The following is a 26,366-nucleotide window of genomic DNA, read 5'->3' as shown; positions in this document are numbered from 1 at the left end:
ATAGATTAATAATGATCTTGACCAAGCTATTCAATAAGATATGGGTGACAGGGTTACTACCATCAGTTTGGAAGAATGGTGTAATTGTTAAAGTTCCGAAGAAAGGAGACCTGAGTGAATCTGGTAATTGGAGGGGAATCTCTTTGTCACCGATAGCTTTGAAAGTTTTCAGTAGAGTGTTGTTAAATAGGTTGGAGCTGGTGGTTGAGGGTATTCTGAGGGATGAACAGGCTGGTTTTAGAAAGGGACGTGGTTGCAATGATCAGATCTTTATAGTTAGGCATTTGATGCAGCAAGTTAATGAAATGAGAGTACTGTTAAGTCTTTGTTTTGTTGATTTTGAAAAGGCTTTTGATAGTGTTTCGAGAGAGTCTATGGGGAAGATCATGAGACATTATGGAATACCAGAGGAGTTTGTGAGGGTCATTATGAACATGCATGAGGACACATTTTGTAAAGTGATGGTTGATGGTTGTCTGAGTGATTCGTTTGAAGTCAAGTCCGGAGTAATTCAAGGTGGTGTTCTATCGCCTTTACTATTTATATTGGTCATTGATTACATTATGAAACGTGTTGGAACAGAAACCGGTGCAGGTATACTTTGGGGAGAGAACAGGAAACTTTTGGATTTAGATTATGCAGATGATATAGTTTTGATTTGTGATGGGCCAGAAGAGATGCAGAGAGTGTTGGACTGTTTGGTGAGTGAAGGTCGCAAGGTGTGTTTGGTTATTAATTGTGGAAAAACTGAAATAATCAATATGAATATGGAAAATGCGCAGGAATGTGTAATTGGAGGTATGGTTGTAAAGCAAGTTGATAGGTTTAAATATTTAGGTACTTATTTAGCCAAGGATGGTTCTTTGAACTTTGAATTCGAGGAAAGGTTAAAGAAGGCTAATCAGGCAATGGGAATGCTTAAAAATATTTGGAATAATAACAATTTCTCTGTGCATACAAAAATCAAACTTTATAAGGTAATGGTTAGGAGTATCTTAATTTATGGACACGAGTCTTGGTACAGCACAGTGACTATGGAAAATAAATTCTTGGTGTTTGAAAATAAAGCACTTAGAAGAATATTAGGAGTTAAGTGGTGGGAAAGGATACCAAATAGTAGAATTAGAGAAATAACGGGAGTGCAGCCGATCGATGAATATGTTAGATTCTCACGATGGAAGTGGCTAGGACATGTGTATAGGAGACAGGGAATAGTACGAGGTACACCAGGGTGGGTGGCACCTGGTAGGAGAGGTAGAGGAAGGCCAAAAGAGACGTGGGTGAGGACAATGAGACGGGAAGCTGGAGATGAGTGTTGGGGAGATCTTGAGGAGTTAGCACAAGATAGGATGTGGTGGTGTGAGTTCATCGAGGCCCTATGCATCCCCGAGGGTGCCACAGGAAATGATTGATTGATTGATTGAGATTTCAGATAATGAGGTGTGTATGAGCCACTGTGGCGAAAAAAATTAAAATATTTTCCAGTGAAAAGTGCTGATTCGGTATTTAGTCACACCGAGTAGGGTGAGCTAAGTGAGTAGGAATGGATCCCATTGACTTTGTCCATAAGAAATTTTTTTTTTTTTTATTACGTATGACTATTATTGTGTCCGAGCCTTCCTTAAACTTTACTTTGTTATGCAATAAACTATTTATAGTGGCATTTGAGAAAGGTAAGAGGCAAATGGGATATTGCCATGAGTTATGAGCTGGTGGCGTGAAGCAGGTTGGTGGGCAAGATGCGTTTCATGTATGAAAATAATTTCTTGTGTATGTTACAAATGGCCATTATCGAGTCAAAAGCTTGCTAAAATTATACTGTGTTGTGCAGCAGACTGCTTATAGTTTTGTATGAAAGAATAATGGCCGGACTTTTGTTGAGAATCACTTACGTGTACTGGCATTTGTCTGGCATTTGATAATATTGTCCGGCCTCAGCCCGTGTCCGGGAAATCCGTAATCCGGGAAATAGGGGTCCTCCAAATCGAGGGTCGAGTGTAAATGTATATATATATATATATATATATATATATACACAGTAGGATCTCGCCAATAATGTTTTCGGCAGTAACGGAAAGTTAGAATAGATACCCAGAGTCTATAATAACGTTTGGATTCACTTGAATAACGGTTTTTTCACAAAGGCCAAGTTGTTTTACTACAAATATGTCTGTAAGAAGATGAGGAATGAAACAGACAATCAAGAAGAGGTGAGGGAAATTGCCAAAAATGTTAGCAGTAGCAAGGAGGAGATGGAGGATCCTCCCCTCACCACCTCCCCAGACTCGCCCTCTGCCGTCCCCTCCACCTCCACTGCTCCACCTGACTCGCCAGTCAGTTCCCCCTCCACCTCCACTGCTCCACCTGACTCGCCAGTCAGTTCCCCCTCCACCTCCACAGCTCCATCTGACACACCTGCTCCACCTGGCATACCTGCAACCCCGACCATAGTTAATGTTGCTGTATTCTGGAAGAAATATAATATTCGACAGGCTGTAAATTTCTTCGTCAAAGCCTGGAATAATACAACATTGGCAACTGTTAAACAAACATTGTCAGCACTCCTGCCACAACTCAAGTCTGCTGAGATGGAGAGAAAGCAGCCATCAGAATAAATGACTAATGATTCGACGTGTAAATCAGATTTCAAGGAAATGCCAGAAACAGTATCATGACTGAGTGGATGCCTGCCATCGGTCACTATCACTCGCGTTCCTTCACAACGCCAACTAGCCGAGGAAGAACAACCAAGAGGGTTTGATTAGATGATGACATTGATAACACTGGAGACTTTCCTGAAGATTTTGACTTTGTGGGGTTTGATAAAGTGTTGACGGAAGTAGGTGACCCTGGCACAAAAGGCAGGAGTGGGGACCAGGACAGTGAGGGGTCAGGGGGTATGCCGCAGTAGCATCTATGCACAAGCCTCAAAACAATCATCACACCAAATACCTTATTAACTCAGTTAAGGTGAGTTTTATATTACTGATGACAGTATAACAACTACTGTAATCTTATTATTTCAGCTAAAAAAAAGTAGTGATAAGAGGGTCCAAATGGGAAAAATGGGTAAAAGTTGTGGAGTGGCAGCACCAATAAACACATTATACATGTATTTTAATGTCACGCAATTAACGTTTTTGCTAATAAAGGCGTTTTTCTGGCACCAATTAAACGTAATTGGCGAGATCCTACTGTATACCTGTATATATATATATATATATATATATATATATATACAGTGTATAATAATAATCTGGTCTTTTGTTTCTCAAAAGCACCAGTTCTTCCTTTTGGGAATTCACTAGCGTTCGACACATACATTATTTTTACAGTTACAAGAATTGTAACATTTCTTGTATATAATACAAACTACATCATATATACATGAAAGTGGCAATAATTAAACCCTGTAATCATCTGTCATAGTACCTCTTTCCAGGTCATAGCATTTTGAAAAAAGAAAGGCTTTCAGCTGTCTCTTAAAGGATTCAACAGTAGAGAGTTGTCTTATGGACATTGGCAATCTGTTATATAATCTAGGGGCGCTATATGCAAAAGAGCAATCAGAGTAAGATGACTGGTGAATGGCTCCTGGCTCATCAAGACGCAAGGAATCATCTTCACTGCGTAACATCACACCCGGGCGTGTCGATGGGAGTTTTAACAATTCAGCAAGATACTTCGGTTCATCAAACTTAAGAACCTTGAATGTAATAAGACGCAGTTTAAATTCAATTCAAGCCTTTACTGGTAACCAATGCAACTCAATCAGAAATGGGGTAGTTGAGGTTCTCGGGGGGAGACCAAAGATAACCTGTGCCGCCCTGTTCAACACAAACTGAATTTTTGTTAGTATATTATTTGGAAGACCAACCCACAGTGAATTACAATAATCAACACGAGACAAGACCACTGCATGGACCAGTGTTAAGAGGCACCGTCTATTCAGGAATTTTCTCACAGAGTACAGATTTCTGATATGCAAGTTACACCCTCTTACAACCTGATTAATATGTTCTTTGTAATTTAACTTAGAATTAAAATAAACACCCAGATTTCGAACAGAACTGACTGGATGCAGCTGTGACACACCATTGTTCAAAGCCAGGGCATTGTCAGTGTCATCACCCCTTCTGTTTCCTTTGATGATGATGATCTCAGTTTTACCATCATTCAGCTTAAGTTTCCTCTTAGCCATCCAAATCTTAGTATCAGACATTAGAGATTCAAACTTTGTCTTAGTATCGTTGATATCTGACATCTTAACATAGAGCTGAGTGTCATCAGCATAAAAATGATAGGACACATCATGAGCATCAAGTAGAGATGATAAACTACTTGTGTAGATAGTAAATAGAATTGGACCCAAAACTGATCCTTGAGGGACTCCAAATAGAAGAGGAGCAGGATCAGAGTTAGTGTAATCAACAACCACTCTCTGAGATCTGTCCGACAGCTACGACTTAAGGAGTAAAAGGGCACTATCACGAACGCCATAAAAATACAGATCATCCAACAATAGTTTATGATCTACTGTATCAAAAGCTACAGACAGATCCAACAGAACTAGGAGAGAGGACATCCCACTACAAGTGTTTGCCACCAAGTCACTCTGAATCCTTGTTAGTGCAGTTTCAGGTGAATGGTATTTTCTGTATGCTGATTGAACAACAGGAACAACTCTGTTGTGTTCCAGTAGTGGTAAGAGTTGATCGAGTATGGCCCGCTCAATAATCTTTGATAAAAAACACAGGTTAGAGACGGGATGGTAATTTGTCATGCTCTCGACATCAAGGCCAGGTTTCTTAATTAGGGGCCTAAGCAAAGCACGTTTCTCAGACTGCACAAAATTACTTTCTAAGAAGTATCTATTTAATATGTTGCAGATAAAGTCTGCAGCGTGCTTATACACATCAGGCAGTTGTGACATATTACACGGATCGAGTGAGCAAAATGTTTTATTAAGTTCTCTGATGTAACATTTGACTTTGTTTACATCCTGCGGATGAAATGTTGAAAGCAAATGATCCCCGGTGCATCGTGGCTGGAAGTCAACTGAGTATGCTTCACTAGGAGAACTGCTGTCTAAATCACCTCTTATGTGAAATATTTTTTCATTCATTCATTGCCAGACGCCATGTATCCCAAACGGGGTGGCCAACGGCTTAGAGTTAATTGTTTTACAGGGAGGGGCACTAATCCTCCACCAACCCCACTTGACATGTTATCTTATTTGTAATAAATGAAGCAAAATCAGAAGCCAATTGGGCATCAGAAACAGAAGTTGGTGTAACAATTACATTCCTCCAACCAACCAAATTGTTCACAACTGCAGACAGTTTTTTTTTTATCACCACCACATGAATCAACTTTATTTTGATAATACCTAGCCTTTTGGGCTTTTACAGTGTGAACAACTGCTCTTCTCGCAAAAACATAATGCAAACGAGTTACTTCGTTCCGCTGCAAGCGCCACTCACGTTCTGCCCTTCTACGTTGTCTACGCAAATAATTAATGGATGGACCGTACCACGGAGAATTATCACGTACAGTGATTGTTTTTACTACCTCAGGACAATAATGGTCAAAAATTGACCCGAGCTCGTTGTTGTAAATATCAACCAATTCACCAGAAGAAAGACTTGAAGAATCGAGGAGTTTAAACACTGATCAGTTTCAAGACACATCAGCTGGCGGTCAACATTGTTGTAATTTTTGAACCTGATGACCTTTTTATATGAAGGGGATTTCGGGACATCAAAACTAAGAGTGATCAGAGCATGATCAGAGATGATGGGGTCAAATGAGTCAACCTCCACATCTGATACATGCCTGCAACCAACAGGGGACAAGATCAAATCAAGGACATGTCCTGAGACATGAGTTGGATTACTCACATGATTGAAAAAATTGCTCTGGGTGATTAACTCAAGGAATTCTGAAGAAAATGGTTTTGACTCTCGACTGTAATTGAAATCACCACAAACAAGAAGTCCTCCAGGTTTAAGAGAAAACCCTTCAAGAAACTGCCCAAACTCCTCCATAAAACCTCGATCTCTGCCCAGATGACCTGGTCGATAGACAATTGCAATTCTAATGGTATTCTGATGGAAATTTATTAATACTTCCATAAATTCAAATGAAGATGGGGTCAAGTCTGAGTCAATGAGAGAAACGTTTGCAAGTGCTGCCGAGTAGATGAGTGCTACGCCTCCTCCCGGATAGTCAGCAGCAGGCCTGGGAATACTAATAGTAGAATGTGTCTTACGCAAAGCATTACGAATAATATCGATATCAGACTCATACAACCAGGTTTCAGTCAAGCACAATTTGTCAAGCTCGTGCTGATTTAGGGTTTCATTAATATAGTCTGTCTTATTACGGATGGAACGAATATTTAAAAGTCCCATCCTTAACTGGTTCAAGAGGGACGTAGTCAGTTTTTTGAGTGGTCAAAATTGATGTTTTCAATCAATCTATTCCTGTGAGAAATCATAATTGGACATTCTCTACTTGATGCAAAATGGGCAACTGCCTGTGACTTTGAATTAGCATCTTGATGTCTTAAAGAGGAGCAGTTGATGCATTTTGGAGAATTTCTGTTACTACAGTCCTTAGATTTATGGGCTTCAGCACAAAAGACGCATTTAGGTTCATCACTTTTCCTAGAACATCTCTCAAATGTATGACCAAAGCCTTGACAGTGATGACACTGTGTAACCCAGAATCTATCGAAAGCGCGGCATCTTGTAAGATCCACATAGATGTAATTGCCCTGTTCTGCAATGGAGGATCTCACCTCTGGCGACATCTTCAAGACAGCAGTTTTGGTGTCATTCCTTGCCCTTGTGAAGAGAAGGTTGAGGGTACAACCTCGATCAACGAGCATCTTGATTTTATTGTTTTTTCTCAGAATATTTGGGATTATGTCAGAGTCATCCAAGGAAGAGGAAAGGCCTGTCATGGTCATTTTAGGCAACATTTTCTTCGGCTCTGATATGCAAAAAGTGCCCTCAGAGCCAAAATGATCAGTCAGCACCCCAGTTGCTTCACCCTTGGCCTCAGCTGATGGAAACTTCATTACCAGCCCACCAGCCTTAGTCTTAAGGCAGCTGTCAACCGGTACAGAGTTAAGTACGCCTCTGATGTCTTCTGGTCCCATCTGATTTGTCAGGGCACCAGCACCACTCTCTGGTTTCACAATCAGTACATGCTGACTATGAATGGCTTTTTTCTGGCCATGAGCACTGATCTCAGTCACGCCCCCAGGCAGATCCTTCCCTCCCCCCACGAGAGACTCGCGAACAGCATCAGCAAATGACTTGGCCTGACCTTGCGTGACCACCATGGGTGATGAGACCTTGGTCTCTAGTGCCTCCAGTCTATTTGATATGTCTCTGATTGCTGGAAAGATCGGCCCAATAACTTTATCTTCAGGCTCCTTCTTGGTACTACTTCCTCCACCAGCCAAGACCTCGTCTGCTGGTGCAACACATTGGCTACACAGCCAGCGAAAGCCCAGCTGGTGGCTCTTCTTCATGAATGGATAGTCGCCTGCATCCAAATTTTCACAGGCTATGTGAATCCACTCGCTGCAGTAGGCGCACTTCAGTGCTTGTGCACTTTTTGCTACAGACCTACTGCAGCGAGGGCACTGGTGTTGTTTACTCATGATAGGGGAGAACAAAAAAACAAAACAAAATGACAACAACAGCAAAACGTATATACAATACTACCCGGAATAAACCCGGGTAGCGCCGCCCCCGTTTGTGTCACCCTAATTTAGGAGAAAAAAAAAGAAAACCGAAAGAAAAAAAAGCACAAAAAACAGAAATGGAAAAAAAAACAAAAAACAGGGTGTCTGCAAGGTCACCACGAGCAGGTGGGGTACGACTTGACTAACCTTCTAGGAAAGGTAACCCAAACTGAGGTGCCGCAAAAGTGCTGAGATGGTATTGAAACTTTTCCCAATTCGAACTTTATAGCAGCAGCAAATACGTCACATAGGCAAGACCTCATTGGTTACGATACTGCCACTGCGCAAAGCAGTGTATATATATACATACAGTGCTTAACAAAAGTATTAAGCCCCCTGCGTCCCTCCTACGAAACAAACCTTTCAACATTGAGAAAACATGTAAATACTGTAATGCATTATATTTACCTTTAATGCTTGGTACGGTATCCTTTGCGTTTCTTCACGGACCTGAGACGTCGTGGAAGTGAAAGGGCGAGGTTCCTCAGGGGCTGGGGTGGTATTCTTGCCCAGGACTTACGAATGGCTGCTTCCAGCTTAGGCAGAGAGCTCACGTCCTTCCCTTGGAGATTCTTCATTACGAGGTACCAGAGGTTTTCTATTGGGTTGAGGTCTTTCATGAAGGAGACCTCGCAGTCACGAAGCCAGTTGGTGACCGATTTGTCTTTATGAGCAGGTGCACCGTCCTGCTGAAACACTTGTGCACCTGTGAGCTCGAAGGACTCAGGTAAATGATCACAAAGAAGCTCCAGGTAAATGTCCTGATTCATTCTGCAGTTCTTGGGAAGCACAACAAGCTTCCCCAAACCCTTCCCAGAGAAACAACCCCACACCATAAGTGAATCAGGATGTTTAACTGTGCTCTCCATGTAACGGGGGTCAAGCGAGTCACTACCTCTGTGCCGGTACACGCGCGCTCCTCGATTACAGGTAACAGTAAACGTTGCCTAATCAAACTACAACACTGACAGCCATTGGTCCTCACCCCAGTTAAGGTACTTGTTAGCAAAGGCAAGCCTACGTAGTCGCTGGTAACGTGTAAGAAGAGGCTTTCTCACAGGCCTGTGGCTTGTGTAACCAAGTTCATAGACTCTTCGAGACACCATGCGCACTGAAACCTCACCAAACACTTCCGGTTTGCTCTCCTTAATTTTCCTTGCACTCACATGAGGATTAGACTCCACTATACGTTTTAACACATTAACAGACATCGGAGAAGTTTTCCTGGGCCTACCAGATCGTGGTTCTTTGTAGGAACGTCACCACTATTTTCCACTTGAAAATGGGCACACCACCTCCGCACTGTCGATCGAGCCACACCAACCAAATCACTAATTTCCTTTGTGGGGTGGCCTGGCTCCTTTAGAGCAATGATCTGTGATATGATTTCACTTGAAAGTTCACGGGTAGGGGCCATAATAAAGTGGCGAAAGCCAAAACACTGCGGGACACTAGGTAAAAAATGGCGCAAGGAGAGGGAGGCGCAGCGGAGTTCCTCTCTCTCACGCAGCCCATAGGCAACTGAGGTGACAGCCAACCAGCGCGCAGTAAGGCCTCAGGCTGCCGTGACGTCATGTTAGCGGCCCAAACATCTGGCTCAATTTTTAGTCCAAAAAAAAGGGGATTCTTTTTTTGCCAAAAGTATTGCGCGCCCTGACATAGGCGCTCGATACTTTTGTTGAGCACTGTATATATATATATATATATATATATATATATATATATATTGTCACCCCCATAAAGAAATTGCCTAAGTCATTTTTGGAAAAGTTTGGAAGGAATGAGAGCGTGTTTTTGATCAGTGATATGAATGGTAAAGTAAGGAATGTGAAGGTGGATGGAATAGTTGGTGAGTGGGGTGTGCCTGCTGAGATAGATGAGAATGGCAGTGCGTTAGTGGACATTTGTGCAAGGAGGGGGTTGGTGATAGCCAATACCCTCTTCAGGCACAAAATGATCCACAGGTATACATGGCGAGTGATGAGAAGGGTGGGTGGTGAACTGAATGAAAGGAAGGCAATGATTGATTATGTGTGTGTGGATGAAAGGATGCGAATATGTGTAATGGATGCAAGAGCTTATAGAGGTTGGGGAAGTGGACTTTCTGACCACTAGTTGGTGGTGGCCAGAATCAAGATCCAATTAAGATGGAGAAATAGAAGAAGGGAAGGACAGGAAGAAGGAGTATTTGTAAGGAGAGTGGAAAACTTACAGGTTGATGAGAAAAAGGCAGAGTATAAGAGAGAAGTGGAGGAACGATTGGGCAAATATGAGTTGGAACAGATGGGGGACGTGGAAGGTGTGTGCAAGATATTCACAGAAGAAATATGTGCAGCATGTGATGTGGTGTGTGGGATGAAGAGAAGAGAGAGGGGTGTGCAAGGAACAGCGTGGTGGACTGAAGAGGTGAAACAGGCTATGGCACAAAAGAAGAAAGCATACAATGAATGGGTGAGAAATAGGGGTGTGGAAGAAGTTGAGAGGCAGAAGAGAGAGTTATATGTAGAAAGAAAGAGAGAGGTGAAAAGATTAGTAAGAGAGAGTAAGAAGGGAGCGGATGAGGAATTTGGAAGGAACTTGAGTGTAAAGTGGAGGGACTGTAAGAAAATGTTCTGGAAAGAGGTGAAAAGAGTAAGACAGGGTGGAAGTGAAGTTAGCAGGGGAGTGAAAGATAAAAATGGTAGATTACTAGTGGAGAAGGGAGAAAAAGTGAGCAGATGGAGAGAAAGCTTTAAGGAATTGTTGAACATAGAGAAGGGAAGTAATGCGAGTATAAGGGGCTGGGGAATGGCTGGGAGAAGGAGGGAGGTTAGAAGACAGGAAGAAATCAGTAAGATGGAAGTTGTGGAAACAATGAAGATAGTTAAATTGGGGAAAGCCTCAGGAATTGATGGAGTGTGATGTGAAATGCTGAAGCATGGGAGAGAGATAATAGTAGAATGGATGTGGAAAATGTGCAGATTGGCCTGGGAGGAAGGTAGAGTCGCGGAGGATTGAAAGTCAGGTATAATTATTCCCTTGTACAAAGGAAAAGGGGAAAAAGAAGTGTGTGGTAATCATAGGGGCATTTGTCTTCCTAGTATAATAGGAAAAGTGTATGGTAGGATACTTATTGACAGAGTTAGAGAAAGAACAAAGGAATTAGCTGGAGAAGAACGGGCAGGCTTTAGGAAGGGAAGAGGTTGTGTAGATCAGATATTCATTCTTAGATCTTTAGTGGAAAAGTTTCTAGAGAAGGGAAAGAAGTTGTCTGCAGCTTTCATGGATTTGGAGAAAGCATATGACAGGGTGGATAGACAAGGATTGTGGAAAGTATTAAGAATATATGGAGTAGATGGGAAGTTGTTGAATGCTGTGAAGAGTATGTATGATGGTGCTAAGGCTGCAGTGCGTGTGGATGGTGAACTGAGTGAATTTTTCTCTTTGAAGGTTGGGTTGAAACAGGGATGTGTCATGTCTCCATGGTTGTTCAATCTATACATGGATGGGGTAATAAAAGAGGTACAAGGTAGGGTGGTGGATGTTGGAGTGGCCCTGGTAAGAGAGGATAGTGTTTGGAAACTCCATGTACTGTTGTTTGCAGATGATACTGTGTCGTTGAGTGAAGACGAAGGAGAGCTGCAAGGCTTGGTGGATGAGTTTGGGAGAGTGTGTAAGAAATGGAATCTAAAGGTGAATGTAGGGAAGAGGAAAGTGATGGTCTTTGAGAGAGGTGAAGTCAGTGAATGTACAGCAAGGTTGGATGGTGAGGAATTGGAAAATGTGAGTATGTTTAAGTACTTGGGTAGTGTGATGAGTAAGGATTGAGGTTTGGAGGGTGAAGTGCTTGAAAGGGTACAGCAGGGAAGAAAGGTTGCTCATTCCTTGAAAGCAGTGATAAGAAGCAGGGAAGTGAGCATGGAAGTGAAAAAGTTACTACATGACAATATTGTGATACCAACTCTAACGTATGGAGGTGAAGCTTGGACGTTGTTGGAAGGACACAAGTCAAGAGTGAGAGCAGTGGAAATGAGTTATTTAAGAGGAGCCTGTGGAGTCACATGGAGAAACAGGCTGACAAATGAGGATATAAAGGAGCATTGTGGTGTGGATGTGGATGTGATAGGAAGCGTTATGAGGAACACACTGAGGTGGTTTGGCCATGTGGAGAGGATGGAGGGTGAAAGACTGACGAAGAGAGTGTATGTGAGTGAGGTGGAGGGGGGAAGAGGGAGGGGGAGGCCGAGGATAAGATAGAGGGATGGGGTGGAGAGGTATATGAGAGAGGGGGGTGTTACTTGGGAGTGGGGCAGTGAAATGGCGAGGGACAGGGTGACGTGGAGACGATTTGTTTGTGGCCACCCCGATTGGGATTGAGGCGTCTGGTAATAGATAGATAGATAGATTTTTTGTCGATTTCTGGATTTTTGCCTAAATCAGTTTTTCATCACATTGTGCACCTATTGGTATAGCTGCCTTTGCCAGGTCTAGGGTTTGAGTGGTCTAAAATGTGCCTCAATTTTCTGCCTGTCATTTAAAAGATAAGACAATGAGACAGGTTTTTCTCAATTTCCCGAAAAGTTGATAAAATGACTTAGTTTCTTTATGAGAGTGACGGTGTATATATATATATATATATATATATATATATATATATATATATATATATATATATACATATATATATATAATATATACAATATATATATATATATATATATATATATATATATATATATATACAATATATATATATATATATATATATATATATATATATATATATATATACAATATATATATATATATATATATATATACAGTAGTGCACCAACTTTCGCTACAGCAGGATTTGCGGAATCCACTTTCGCGGCATGCACCAAATATTCCCTAACTTCCACTTTCGCTTGAAAAAAATCGATTTTCACGCACAAATTTTGGGTTTGGGACAATATTTTGACCTTTGAATTTCCTGCACCGCCCGCCCGCAACCCACCGCCATCTTGAATGACGTCATGTCAACACTCTGTCCACCCATTCCCGCCATTGTGTACGAGCGTGCTAGCTCCATTGTGTTGGATTCTCAAGGTTCAGTGGCCTATACTATACCTGGTAGTGTGGGGAAAGGGCCTGGTGGTGTGGGGGGAGGGCCGGTAGGCAGTGGTGGTGATGAAAAGTGGTCGGGACATTCAAAGTCAGGAGGAAACGCCTCGGATACTTACCCCCAACATCCATTAAACACCTCAACCTGGTCTCTGTGGTATGTTTCTCCTCATATAATGTGTACTGTACAGTTTTTATTTTTTGTATCTCACAATGCAATGTATAATAGTGATTTGATGTACTGTATTGCAAGTGAAAATGAAAATCTGATGTTACTTTAGGATAACCGGGAACCAATTAGCCTGTTTGCCATAAAGACAATGCCCCAACTTTCGCTAATTCCACTTTCGCGCATTATTTTTGGACCCAATTAGGCGCGAAAATTGGTGCCCCACTGTATATGTATATATATATATATATATATATATATATATATACAGTATATATATATGTATATATATATATACAGTATATACAATATATATATATATATATATATATAGATATATATATATATATATATATATATGTATGTATATATATATATATATATATATATATATATATATATATATATATTTATACACAGTATAAGTGCCCCTCCCTGTAAAACAATTAACTCTAAGCCCTTGGCCACCCCGTCTGGGATACATGGCGTCTGGCAATGGATGGATGGATGGATCCTCGCATCTAACACGAGTTTGTCCAGCATGATTTGCGTGCAGGACGGTGAGCAAAACATTAGAATGATTGAATACAGTTTAATTACTATAACATGGGTGCATTAGCATAACATGCACGGAGCTCCGATAAGTGGGCAAAATCTGCAGAGTTCGCCTTTAGCACGATCACCACCAGTCCATCACGGTCATACTGGACATTCCTGTGATGCTGACAGCTAATCAAAACTTCTGATCAAGTAGCCTCCCCCACTCGCTATCGTGACGTGATCGTGATGTTGCCCAATAAAAAATGCTTCTGCTCTCGCGTGGTTTTTTTTAAATTTCTCCCACCACAGTGCCACTCAGTCACATAATTCGCATTGGACGGTGCTTTTTTCTCGCTGCATTTTCTGCCCTTGCTACTGCATTTTATCCTGCTCATGATGCCTAGGAAGCCTTCTGAGAACCCCAAGAAGTGGCGGCACCTCCCTCAGGCCACCAAGCTAGAAATCATCGAGAGGAAGAAGAAAAGGGAGAGGAAAGTGGACATCGCCAAGGCCTACGACGTGAAGCCAGCATGAGGACCATAATAAAAAACCAAGACAAGATCCTGGCAGCAGTGAAGCCTTGCGGAGTCCTAGGATAGGCAGAAGCAGGACCTTCCATGGATGTGGACGAGGACAGTGATTCTGAGCGTAATTTCACAGGATTTATGAGGGATGTTGAGGAGGAGCAGCAGCCATCCTTCGGGGACCCAGTAGGACTACCTACAGCCTCGGATACCATGTTCCATTCCCAGCAAGCCCACCAACACTATCCTAAAAGGTTAGTTATCATTCATAGTACAGCACCATTTATTATAACTACAGTAGTACCAATATATGTATAGGTATATGGTAGGTATCTAGGGTGACTTTTCCTAGGGTTGCTGACATAATTCATTTTTCCCCATAAGCTCTGTTGTTTGTCCAACACGTTTTTGGTCCAACACGGGACCTGTGCATGACAGTATTACCATGTTGGATGCGAGGGTACTGTATATATACATATATACTCGAATCTCTCTCTCTCTCTCTCTCTCTCTGTATATATATATATATATATATATATATATATATATATATATATATATATATATGTATATATATACATATCTATATATCTATATACAGTATATATATATATATATATATATATATATATATATATATATATACAGTATATATATATATATATATATATATATATATATATATATATATATATATATATATATATATATATATATATATATATATATATATATATATATATATATATATATATATATATATATATATATATATATATATATATATATATATATATATATATATATATATATATATATATATATATATATATATATATATATATATATATTTATATATATATATATATATATATATATATATATATATATATATATATATATATATATATAAATATTAGTTTAAGCCTTGTCCTCTTCCTCAGCAATGCCTAAGGTATTGCCCCTGGGTATAGGACTTTTGGTTTTTGGAGCGTGGAGGGCTTTATTGACTGGATACCCTTCCTGGTCTACCAATGACTGTATTTATATACTGTATATACAGTGGTTGTACATATATACCCAGGAGCAGGATCCTTATGCTACCTTGCTCCATTCCAGGTAGTGGATAGCAAAAGGCCTTTTAGATATACAACCTACTCTCATAGATAGAGTGGAGCATGGGACTCCTTGTAGGTAAGTAGGGCTCCACTGAATATACTAGATAAGGTGGCACAAAAATTACATCTCATCAGAAAGTATTTGGCAGGGAGGTGAGATTATTTGCCACAGTCCTCTCAACCGCACTGCCTGCTGTGTGTACAAGCGGTGTGCCACAGTAAATGAGTAGGTACTATCCCAGCAAATCAGAGACCAGGACATTAAACAAACTGATATCCATGAAGATGTATACATACAGTCTAAGAAGCCATGCAGAAGATTACAAACTTGATGCCCTAATAGCTGAATTAGAAAACATTAGGTCTGATATTGTAGGTCTGAGTGAGATCACAGAGAAGAAGAAATATCAGTTCAGCTCCAAGACAGCATCCACCTGTTTTGCTACAGAGAAAGGCAGAGTGAAAGTGTTAGTGGTGTTGGATTTCTAATTAATGGAAATCTTGCAAAGAATGTTGTTAAATCCAGCACTGTATCTTTCAGAGTAGCATGGATTGAAAATTAAACTGTGCAAAAGATACACCCTTAATGTAATGCAAGTACTGTATATGCACCAACTTATCAAAGCCCTGATGATGAAATAGAAACAGTCTATGATGACATGTCCCAGATAATGGAAGAAAAGACCAGATATACTATACTCATGGGAGGCTTCAGTGCAAAAGTTGGCAAACTGAAAAATGGAAAAGCATGTATTGGAAAATTTGGAGTGGGAGAAAGGAGTGACAGAGATGAAATGGTGGTAAATTTTGTTGAAATGTATAACATGAGAATAATGAACACAATCATCCACAAAAGAACAGGGAGAAAATGGACCTGGAGAAATCTAAATGGAAAAAACAAAGAATGGAATCGATTTCATTAGAGCAGATGAGAATAACACGATCATAAATGTCGCAGTTATCAACAAAGTGAATATAGAAAATAACCATAGAATGGTGGGTTGCACAGCCAGATTCAGTTTCAGATGTGAAAGAAAGAAGCTGATTAAAAATGAAAAGATATGCCCAATAAAAGTACGAGAAAACAAGCAGCCTTTCAGTTAGAAATAATGAACAGATTTCATACTCTTAAGTTATGCTGAGTGTGACATTGATGAGTTGAATGATAGACTAACAAAAGTCTATCTATCTATTGCCAGACGCCTCAATCCCGTTCGGGGTGGCCACAAACAAATCGCCTCCACGTCGCTCTGTCCCCCGCCATTTCACTGCCCCACTCCCAACTCACACCCCCCTCTCTCATATACCTCTCCACCCCATCCCTCCATCTCATCCTCGGCGTCCCCCTCCCTCTTCCCCCCTCCACCTCACTCACATACACTCTCTTCGTCAGTCTTTCACCCTCCATCGTCTCCACATGGCCAAACTACCTCAGTGTATTCCTCCTAATGCTTCCTATCACATCCACATCCACACCACAATGCACCTTTATATCCTCATTTGTCAGCCTGTCTCTCCATGTGGCTCCACAGGCTCCTCTTAAATAACTCATTTCCACTGCTCTCACTCTTGACTTGTGTCCTTCCAGCAACGTCCAAGCTTCACTACCATACATTAGAGTTGGTATCACAATACTGTCATGTAGTAACTTTTTCACTTTCTTGCTTACTTCCCTGTTTCTTATCACTGCTTTCAAGGAACCAGCAACCTTTCTTCCCTGCTGTACAAAAGTGCTAGGAGAATTAGTGGAGGTAGTAGGGCAAGCTAATACATCCAAAGCCAACAGATATTCAAAAAAGACCCTCAAGCTCGTGAAAAGAAGAATGGCAATGAAAGTTAAATCAAAGAAAGATGATATAGAAAGAGCGGAATTAAATAAACTTATCAACAAGAGACAGAGAAAAGAAAAAGAAAGAGAAACATGGGTCAGATAAAAGAAACCATCAAAAATGGAAGAAGTCTGAAACAGGTCCGAAGTACTGTGGCACTAGGAAAGCAAGAAATTATATCTTAGAAAGACAAAAACAGTGAAGTAATTAAATGCAGAGATAGGATGGTGAAGAGAGTTCAAGAATTTGCAAAGAACTGTGTGCATCAATGACAATAGTACCAATAGCTAACTTTTCAGTTGGCACAATGAAATACACGCTGGATGAAGTAAACATTTCTCTTAAAAGTATGGAAAGAGAGAAGGCCCCAGGAGCATTTGGAATAGTAGCAGATTTACAGTCAGATCCAGGAGTAGAAGTACAAAAGTCTCACCCACTTATTTACTCAGTGGGGGGGCACTCACCATCCACTCACTCAATCTAGTTCTGCTCTTGGTTGGCTGCCCTTTCCTCTCTTCCTTCCTTCCTCTTATGTCATTGTTTCCTTCATTCTTTCTTCTTCCTTCTGTCTATGGGTGATTCTACATTTAGTGACAAGCCAGATGGTTTTCTGTACACCAGGAAACCATTATTATGCTGGGTGGTTGGGGCTTATTGCTAATGTAATGCCACTCAGTGATGAGTGGGGCTGGTCACTCTCATCTTAAATGTCAGGACCAACTTGTTTAGCCCAGGGCTTCTATGCTCCTTATGGGACAACACAAGTTTAGATGATGGATGGATGGATAAAGAAGAGAATTCCCCAAATATGGTGTGATGCAGGCGACTCAAAAGATCTTAATAACCTTCGATGCATTAGTTTATTACCACTAATTTACACACTCATCACTAAAGTCCTCATGAACAGAAACACAGCAAATTTATAAGAAAACCAACCTCAGAAGCAGGCAGGATTCTGAAACAGGTATTCGACTACTGATCATCAACACACAATGAATCAGCTAATTGAGAAAACTATAGAGTATGGTAAACCACTATGCGTAGGTTTTGTTAATAATGAAAAGGCTTTCGACTCTGTGGAGCATATAGCAATTATAAATTCATTGTGGGAACAAGGAGTAAATGAGAACATTGCAAAACTGCTCAAACATATACAGTATAAAGAGAGAATTGCTGCAGTTAAATTACATAAAGATTCGGAAAAATTTTAATCAGGTATTCGACTACTGATCATCAACACACAATGAATCAGCTAATTGAGAAAACTACTCCGTATGATAAACCACTGTACTTGGGTTTTGTTGATTATGAAAAGGGTTTCGACGCTGTGGAGTACATAGCAGTTACAAATTTACTGTGGGAACAAGGAGTAAATGAAAACATTGTAAAACTGTTCGAAAGCACGTATAAAGAGGGAATTGCTACGGTTGCATTACATAAAGACTCGGAAAAATTTAAGATTGGTCATGCATCAGGGAGGTACAATTTTACTGAAATTATTTATAACATGCCTAGAAAGTATTTTCAGAAAGCTAGACTGGGAGAACAAAGGAGTAAACGTAGATGGAGAAAACCTAAACAGTTTAAGATTTGCAGATAACATTGTCCTAATTTCAGAAGCAGCAGAGACATTGCAAGAAGTATTAAATGACCTAAATAGAGAATGTCTCAAAGTAGGGCTAAAGTTGAATCAAAGTAAAACTATTGTTTATTCAAAATACACCAAAGAGCGTCATCAGAATAATCCAAGAAATTCTTGAAGAATCTGAAGAGTACAATTGAGTGGGGCAAATACTAAAACTAGCAAAAGACCATGATAGCGAAATAAAAAGATGCATTAAAATTGGATGGAAAACTTTCGGTAAACATAGAGGCATCATGTAAAGTAGCTTGTCAATATGTATAAAATGAAAAGTACAGTATATAATGAATGTACAATCCTAGCTATGACATACAGTTGTGAGGCATGAAAACTGACAAAATTGATGGAAAATCAATTAATCCGTTCTCAAAGGTCTGTGGAAAGGTCAGTGTTGGGAACATCTAAAAGAGACAGGAAAAGATCAACTTAGGTGAGAGAGCAGACTCAAGTCAAAGACATTATAGAAATTATGGAAGAACTGAAATGGAGGTGGGCAGGTTATGTAGCAAGAATAAAGGATAACCAGTGGAGCAAGAGGCTGACTTTCTGGACTCCAACAGATTGTAAGTGTAGCAGAAAAAGGCCAGACAGGAGATGGAGAGATGAGCTAGAGAAGTTTGCAGGCAAAACATGGCAGAGATTGGCTTAGTCAAGGCGTTTGTGGAAAAGGTTGGGGGAGGCCCAATTTTTCACAATCTGGCTTTATTATTGCCATTGAAATGTAAGCTGTGTAAAAAGACTATGACTAATTAAAGCCAATGTGCCCTCAGAGCATTGTATTTTTTTTTTTCTATCTTTATGTTTTTAGCTAGATGCCTTTAATCCTATGAGGGGTGGTCATAATCAGATTGCCTATACGTTGCCCTGTCCCCTGCCATTTCACTGCCCTCCCTCCAAACTTACACCCCCTCTTTCATATACTTCATTGTTCCAGCCCTCCATCTCATTCTCAGTCTCCCCTTCCCTCTCTCCCCTCCCCTCCACATCACTTTTATTCAGTACACCCACCTAGTTGGTCTCTCACTCTCCATTCTCTCCTCAGTTTAGATAATTAATACAGTATTAGAAGTAATTGTGGTTTTAATCATTACATGATGTAATTGTAATCTTAATTGAATATATCCAAATTGAGTGGGAGGTGGTGATGACCATCATCCACTCACTTGATGTAGTGCTGCCAACTTCTTCCTTCATCATTATCATTCAGCCCTCCTCTCTACCTATTTCTCCCATCTTTCCTGTCACATGTTATTACTCTTCTTTCCTTTTCAGGTGGTTTTACATTTAGTGACAAGCCTAATGGTTTCCTGTAAGCCTGGAAACCACTTACAACATTGGATAGCAATCACATAACCAACACATAAATTTCCCTGTGTGTGAACAAGTGGGTTAACGGAGTGTTAGGACCCCTCCCTGTAAAACAAGTAACTCAAAGACAATCAGCCTTTCTCTGTGGTATTATAGTGTCTGGCTATAGATAGATAGTTAGACAGATATCAAGAAATTATCATGTACTGATAATCAAAACTGATTACATTACCTGTCTGATCACCCCATGTGTGTTCTTTCTAGAGAGATATAAGTTCACTTGGCAGGATAATGATGTGTCCATTATCTATCTCTACTTTAGTATTAGCATAAAAGATAGCTCATAGACAACCCATTTTACTTTCACCGCAGTGCTGCTTCCCATACCATGACACATTTCCTTACCTCATGCACCTCACTTATGCAGCATAAAGCAATTCTTCAAAATGGCCTCAATAAAAGATCTCTTACATCACCTGGCTGCAGTTACCTGATATCTGCACTCCATTGGGTTTACATCCACTTGTGCCCGGGGTTACAAGAACAAGAACAGTTCTGCAAGTTTGGGTATTTTGTTCCAACAAAAATAATGGCATATTGCAGTGGTTTCCAACCTTTTCTAATTCTCGCCCCCCCCCCCTCACTGAATGACACGTTCCCTTCCCCCCGCTTTCTCAAATACTGTATTTTACTGACATAGTTGGCACTTGTCAATGAATATCATAGATTCTTAATCTTTGAAATTGTTTATATATTCAGATAACTAGATTTCTTATTCATATCCGAAATATTTTCTCCATATTTAGAGATTATTGAATTCCATCATAATTCACAGTTTTCAAATATAATTACCCTCTTCATCAAGCCTTCATGCTCCCCCAGGCAGCCCTTCATGCCTCTCTAGGGGGGTGCGCCCCACAGGTTGGAAACCACTAGCATCTTGAGAATAAGGTAATTGATTGTTAGCTTCCTTTGACTCAGGGAGGTAATACAGTAATCCCTGTACTATCCGGACGCCCACTTTCCGGACATCCCCACTTACCGGACATAATCGTCCCGGGATCCAATATTCCCAAAATGGTCCGAAAACCACAAAAAATTAAAAAAAAATCTGACTTTTTCCTGCCCGTAATTTGAACTTGGCGCGCACGTCACGGGACAGCTTTGTTTTGGTGCATCATTCCTCCGACGTCCGCTAGAGCGCCCCTGCATCCTCCCCACTTTCCGCCTGTCTTTTGTCATGAGTGTACACTTGTCGTCATGGCTGCCCACGTGCTTGCTTTTGTGGTGGTGCCTTACCTGCTGCAGGCACTCCTGCTGCTCTCGTGCCTCTCCTTCGTGTGTGTGATGATGGCCCTGCCGCCTGAGAAGAGGAAGAGAGTGGTTTTGACTCTGGAGAAGAAGCGGGAGATATTGGAGAAAGTAGATGTGGGATGGTTTTCGTCACGCATCCTTCGTGAGTTCAACCTGGCCCGATCTACTTTGTTTGATATCAAGAGATCCTGAGACAAACTCATGCAGTACACAGCTGACTTCTCGTTGAAAAGCAAATGGAATGTGGAAAGGAAGATGATGTTTACTCCCAAGTTTGCTGAAGTCGACCTCTCCACGTTGATTTGGTATCGACAGCAACGTGCTGCTGGTGTGATGGTACGTGGTACGGAGCTGAAGGCTGCTGCTGAGAAGTTCACAAGGATTCACGATCCCTAGACTTCAAGGCATCCGAGGGTTGGCTCTTCGCATTCAAGTTACGGCATGGCCTTACCAACCTTAAGTCTCATGGTGAAGCTTTGGACGCTAATGAGGATGGAGTAGAGGACTTTCGGCACAAGGTGAAGGGCTTGATCGACAGGGAGGGCCTCACTCTCAGTCAAGTCTACAACGCTGACGAAACTGGTTTATTCTGTCGCTGTATGCCTACAAACACTCTAGCCGAGGGGACGAAGTGTGTACCTGGCTGCAAACTCTCCAAGCAAAGGCTATCTGTTTTGTGTTGTGCTAATGCTAATGGCATGCACCGGCTTAAGCTCGTTATTGTTGGCCGTGCAAAGCAGCCTCAGTGTCTTCGTGGGGTGATAGATGTCCTTCCTGTCGTCTGGTACCATTCCTTGAAGGCATGGTTCACAGCCCAGATCTTCAAAGATTGATTCCACCGCCATTTCGTCAAGGAGGTCATACATTACCAGACGGAGAAACTGGGAATCCCACGCGACCAGGTAAAGGCCCTCCTTCTCCTCGACAATGCACCTGCCCACCTGTGCGACAAGGACTTGGTTGCTGAGAATGGCCGCATTAGGTGCATGTTTCTGCCACCTAATACTACTGCTCTCATCCAACCAATGGACCAAGGAGTGATCGTGGCAACGAAGCGGCTATACTGACGGAAGTTCCTGGACGAGGTGATGGTTGTTCTCGAGGACGAGGACGAGCGCAGGAAGGGACGGTACACGCAAGGCCAGAGGACTTTGGAAAACCTTCGCCGCTACATCAAGTCTGCCATTTACAACTGGGCCAGTGCATGGAAGGAAATCCCTGTCAAGACTCTAGAAAATGGTTGGTCTCGTCTGCTTCTCGTAACGGATGTGGTGTACGATTTCCTAGGTTTCAACGTGGATGACTTCCATGCACGTCTACGTGCGTACGGCGACGATGTTGATGTGGACAAAGTGCGTGAGTGGTTGGATGACGACGAGGGCGATCCTGGATATCAGACCCTGTCTGATATCGAGATCGCATCTTCAGTTGCAGGTGTCAGTACCCAGCTTGAAGATTCCGACGAGGACGTTGACGATGATGTGGACTCCTCTCAGGATGACACAACACCAGCCATCCCCAAGCTGAGCGCACTCCGGGAACATCTAGATTTCGTTCTGGACTACCTGGAACACCCTGACTGCGACAGGGAGATGGGGCCCTTGGGACTTGTGGAGGAAGTGCGTGCTTTCAGGCATCGCATCATAAATCGTCAGAATCGTCGTTCCTTGCATCGATCAACGATTGACAGCTTTTTCAGGCCCGTGACCCCTGCTGTGCCCAGCCCTGGCTCCACTCCGTTGCCTCCCCAAGACAGTCCCTCATGCTCTGAGCCACAGCCCAGCACATCAGCCACGGTGGAGTCACCGCTCAACATGAGTTTGCGTTTATCTTCCGAGTCGTCTGCAGTGGGTACACCATCACCACAACCCATCGACGCAACCCAAGGTCACCTGCCAGCGATACTGTCAGACTCTGACAGTGATTAAACGGCAAGAACTTCTCCACTAGACCACACGGGAATTTAGTGTTGTGCAGTGAAAGAAAAACAGTGCATACGGTATTGTTAAGAAATTAGAAATCTGAGTGAAAAGACAAACAATTTTTGGACTGTAAATTTAACATAAATTAACTTGAGTGTGCTTTTGTTTAGAAAATGGTTTTATGAGTGGAAAGACTTAAAGTGCAGAGTGCAACGCTTATTAAGTTACAATGGAGCATAAGTAAGACAAGAGTGTGCAGTGTAAAGAGAATGGACTTCTGAGTGCAAATGACTAAGTTAAGTGCAAGACTTCATGAACAGTGTACTGCAAGTGCTTCAGGAAATCCTTCTTACTGTCAGAGTCTGAGAGGAGGCGGTTATTCATCGAGATGGCCAAGGACTTGCTGTAAGTAGGCAGAATGTTTCATACTGTACTGTACTGTATTTTCCATACTGTACTTACCTCTAACACCTCATTTCACTCTTTTATGTCCCTTATTGGTGTGAATATGTAGTGTCTTAGGTGCTATGCATGTGCAGTAGGAAGGTGTTTTTCTGAGTTAGGCTAGGTTAGGGTCCATAACTACCAGTCCAGGAGCCAGGGACTTGTAAGTACCCAGAATGTTTAATATTGTATAAACCTACTTCAAAAACCTCATTTTATAGTTCTTTTGCATTTATTTCAGTCTTTTATATCCCTTATTGGTGTGATTTGGGTCTTAAATAGGTGCTATGCATGTCCAGAGGGAGTTGTATAGGTGTTTTTCTGAGTTAGGGTCCATAAGTACAAGTCCAGGAGGCTGGTGCCCACTATCCGGACAGGACCACTTTCCGGACATGCCTTTGGCTCTATTACGTCGGATGGTGGAGGGATTACTCTACTAATAATAATGATAATCTGGTCTTTTATTTCTCAAAAGCGCCAGTTCTTCCTTTGGGAATTCACTAGTGCTTGACACACATACATTATTTTTACAATTACAGTAAAAGAACTGTGACATCTCTCATATATAATACAGGCTACATCACATATATATATGAAAGTGGCAGTAATTAAATAAGAATAATATATGGCTACAAGTTTGATAAGCAGTACTGTAAGTAGCCTAACTTTTATCAGTACTGGACAAGGAATTCAGCCAAAGTACTCGCAGTGAAAGTTCAAGCCAAGACTTACTAATTTACAGATCTTTTTACATATCTTGAATTTCTTTTTCCTAACAGTTTCAGGCAATTATTTGTGACTAACCAGCTGGTTCTGTTACTTAGCTAAATGTTTAGCCCTTAGGGAAATATCATTTGAAAGCTTGCAAGGTTTTTTACTGCATCATTATGATTTTTTTTTTGTTTTCACATAATTCATCGTAACCAGGTGATTGTAGAAAGCTTAGGGAAAAAGAAAAACTTGAACTGGATCAGTTTATAGCCTACATTTACTTCTTCATCCTTAGGGGGCTCTGCTTATCAAGAGTGTCATCTGGAGACAGCAAGAGCAAAACAAAAGAAGTCATTGTATTGAAAGTATGAACATGTAATATAGCATAAATTTTGAGTGATTAGGTTGTTAGATGATACCCACTCCATTTTGAAGTGTAAATAAGATGTTAGTGATGATGGCTTGTGACATCCATCCACTCCCTCCCCAGATCCACCCTCAGGAGATGAGTGAGGTGGAGCAAGCAGAGCTGAAGCAGAGTATTGTGCATCACTTCACTCTGGGACCAGGGAGCCAGCTAGGGATTACCTCCATATATTTTAAAGCATATGCTCAAAAGTAAGGCTAACATTTTTATTCATTACAGTACAGTGATGCTTTTATTGAGAACAGCAGGTGTGCAGTTTTGAAGTGGTGCAAAATATTGTGATACATATATTTAATTTATTTTAATATTAGAACCTCTGTTGATTAGACTGGTAGTGCATTCTTGTGCCAGTCATGTAGACTTTGATACATTCCTACCAGGGATAGGGAAGTGGATATTTAACAGGATGCTGTATAGCAAAAAAAACTGTCACACATACTTCTCACCTAATAATCCAAATGTCTTCCACATACAAGCGGCAATAGATGGGATCAGACCTTTGCTAAAGTGACAGAAATTTGTGTCACCTGGCTGTTCAGATCAGTTGCACATACAGTTTGGTACATATCTTGAAGATCTGTAGTAAAGCAGGCCATACATGACAGGAGTATCCAGGCTTTTTTTTTTTTTTTTTTTTTTTTAAATGCGAGGAAGAAGGAACCAAAGGCCATGAGCCCGCAGTAACAGTTCCCTCCAAGAGAAAAACAAAATACAATAGAGAGCCAAATTCAAGATCCGATCATTTTGAGATGCCTGGACACACTGCGTTTGAAAGACTGGAGATCATAGGCAGCAGGAAATACAGATAGAGGGAGACAGTTCCAGAGCTGACCTGTTGCATAAATGAAGGACTGGGAGTAACGGTTAACTCTTGCATTAGAGAGTTGGACAGAAAAGGGATGAGAGTTTGCTGCCAGACGGGTGCTACGCGCCCGTCGTAGAGGTGGAGGAATACAAGCAGACAGTTCAGAGGAGCAGTGACCATTAAAGTAGTGATAGAAAAGAGATAAAGATGCAACAGTGCGGCGAAGAGACAGAGGTTGAAGGGAGTCAGTAAGAGGAGGAGAGTTAATGAGACGAAAAGCCTTTGACTCCACCCTATTGAGAAGAGCTGTATGTGGGGAGCCTCCCCACACATGAGAGTTGTACTCCACACAGGGGCGGATAAAACCCCTGTATAGAGTCAACAATTGTGCAGGGGTAAAGAAAGAGCGGAGTCGGCTTAGCACACTCAATCTCTTGGAAGCAGATTTTACAAGAGATGTAATATGATCTTTCCAAGATAAGTCCTGAGTAAATGAAACCCCAAGCATGTTCAAGGATGATGCAGGATTAAGCTGAATATTATTAAACATTAATGGGTATACCTGTGGAAGATTTTGTCGGGTTGATAGGTGTAAGAACTGAGTCTTAGATGCATTAAAGACAATCATATTATTTTTACCCCAGTCAGAGATACAAGCCAAGTCAGACATTAGGTGTGCCATAGCCTCATCCCTTGTTTGTTGAAGTAACTGTTGAGATGGGCGTTGCGGGAACCGAATGGAAAGGTGAAGGGTGGAGTCATCAGCATATGA

The 26,366-nt window shown here is 41.3% G+C and overlaps 1 protein-coding gene across 1 annotated transcript in view; it reads left to right on the top strand.

Moving 5' to 3' along the window:
• LOC145415573 (tRNA (uracil-5-)-methyltransferase homolog A-like) overlaps positions 1-26,366 on the top strand; it is a 495,026-nt gene that overhangs the window by 218,089 nt on the left and 250,571 nt on the right. The window contains exon 7 of the mRNA XM_080284796.1: positions 24,853-24,980. Within this exon, the coding sequence (XP_080140922.1) occupies positions 24,853-24,980 (128 nt within the window). The remainder of the gene's footprint in view (positions 1-24,852; positions 24,981-26,366) is intronic.

Source organism: Coenobita brevimanus, chromosome 13 (assembly GCF_032717465.1).
Source record: "Coenobita brevimanus isolate Jiangsu-jjx chromosome 13, ASM3271746v2, whole genome shotgun sequence".
NCBI lineage: Eukaryota > Metazoa > Arthropoda > Malacostraca > Decapoda > Coenobitidae > Coenobita > Coenobita brevimanus.
The sequence above is the reverse complement of the archived record's forward strand: the minus strand, read 5'-3'. Positions and strand labels throughout refer to the sequence as shown.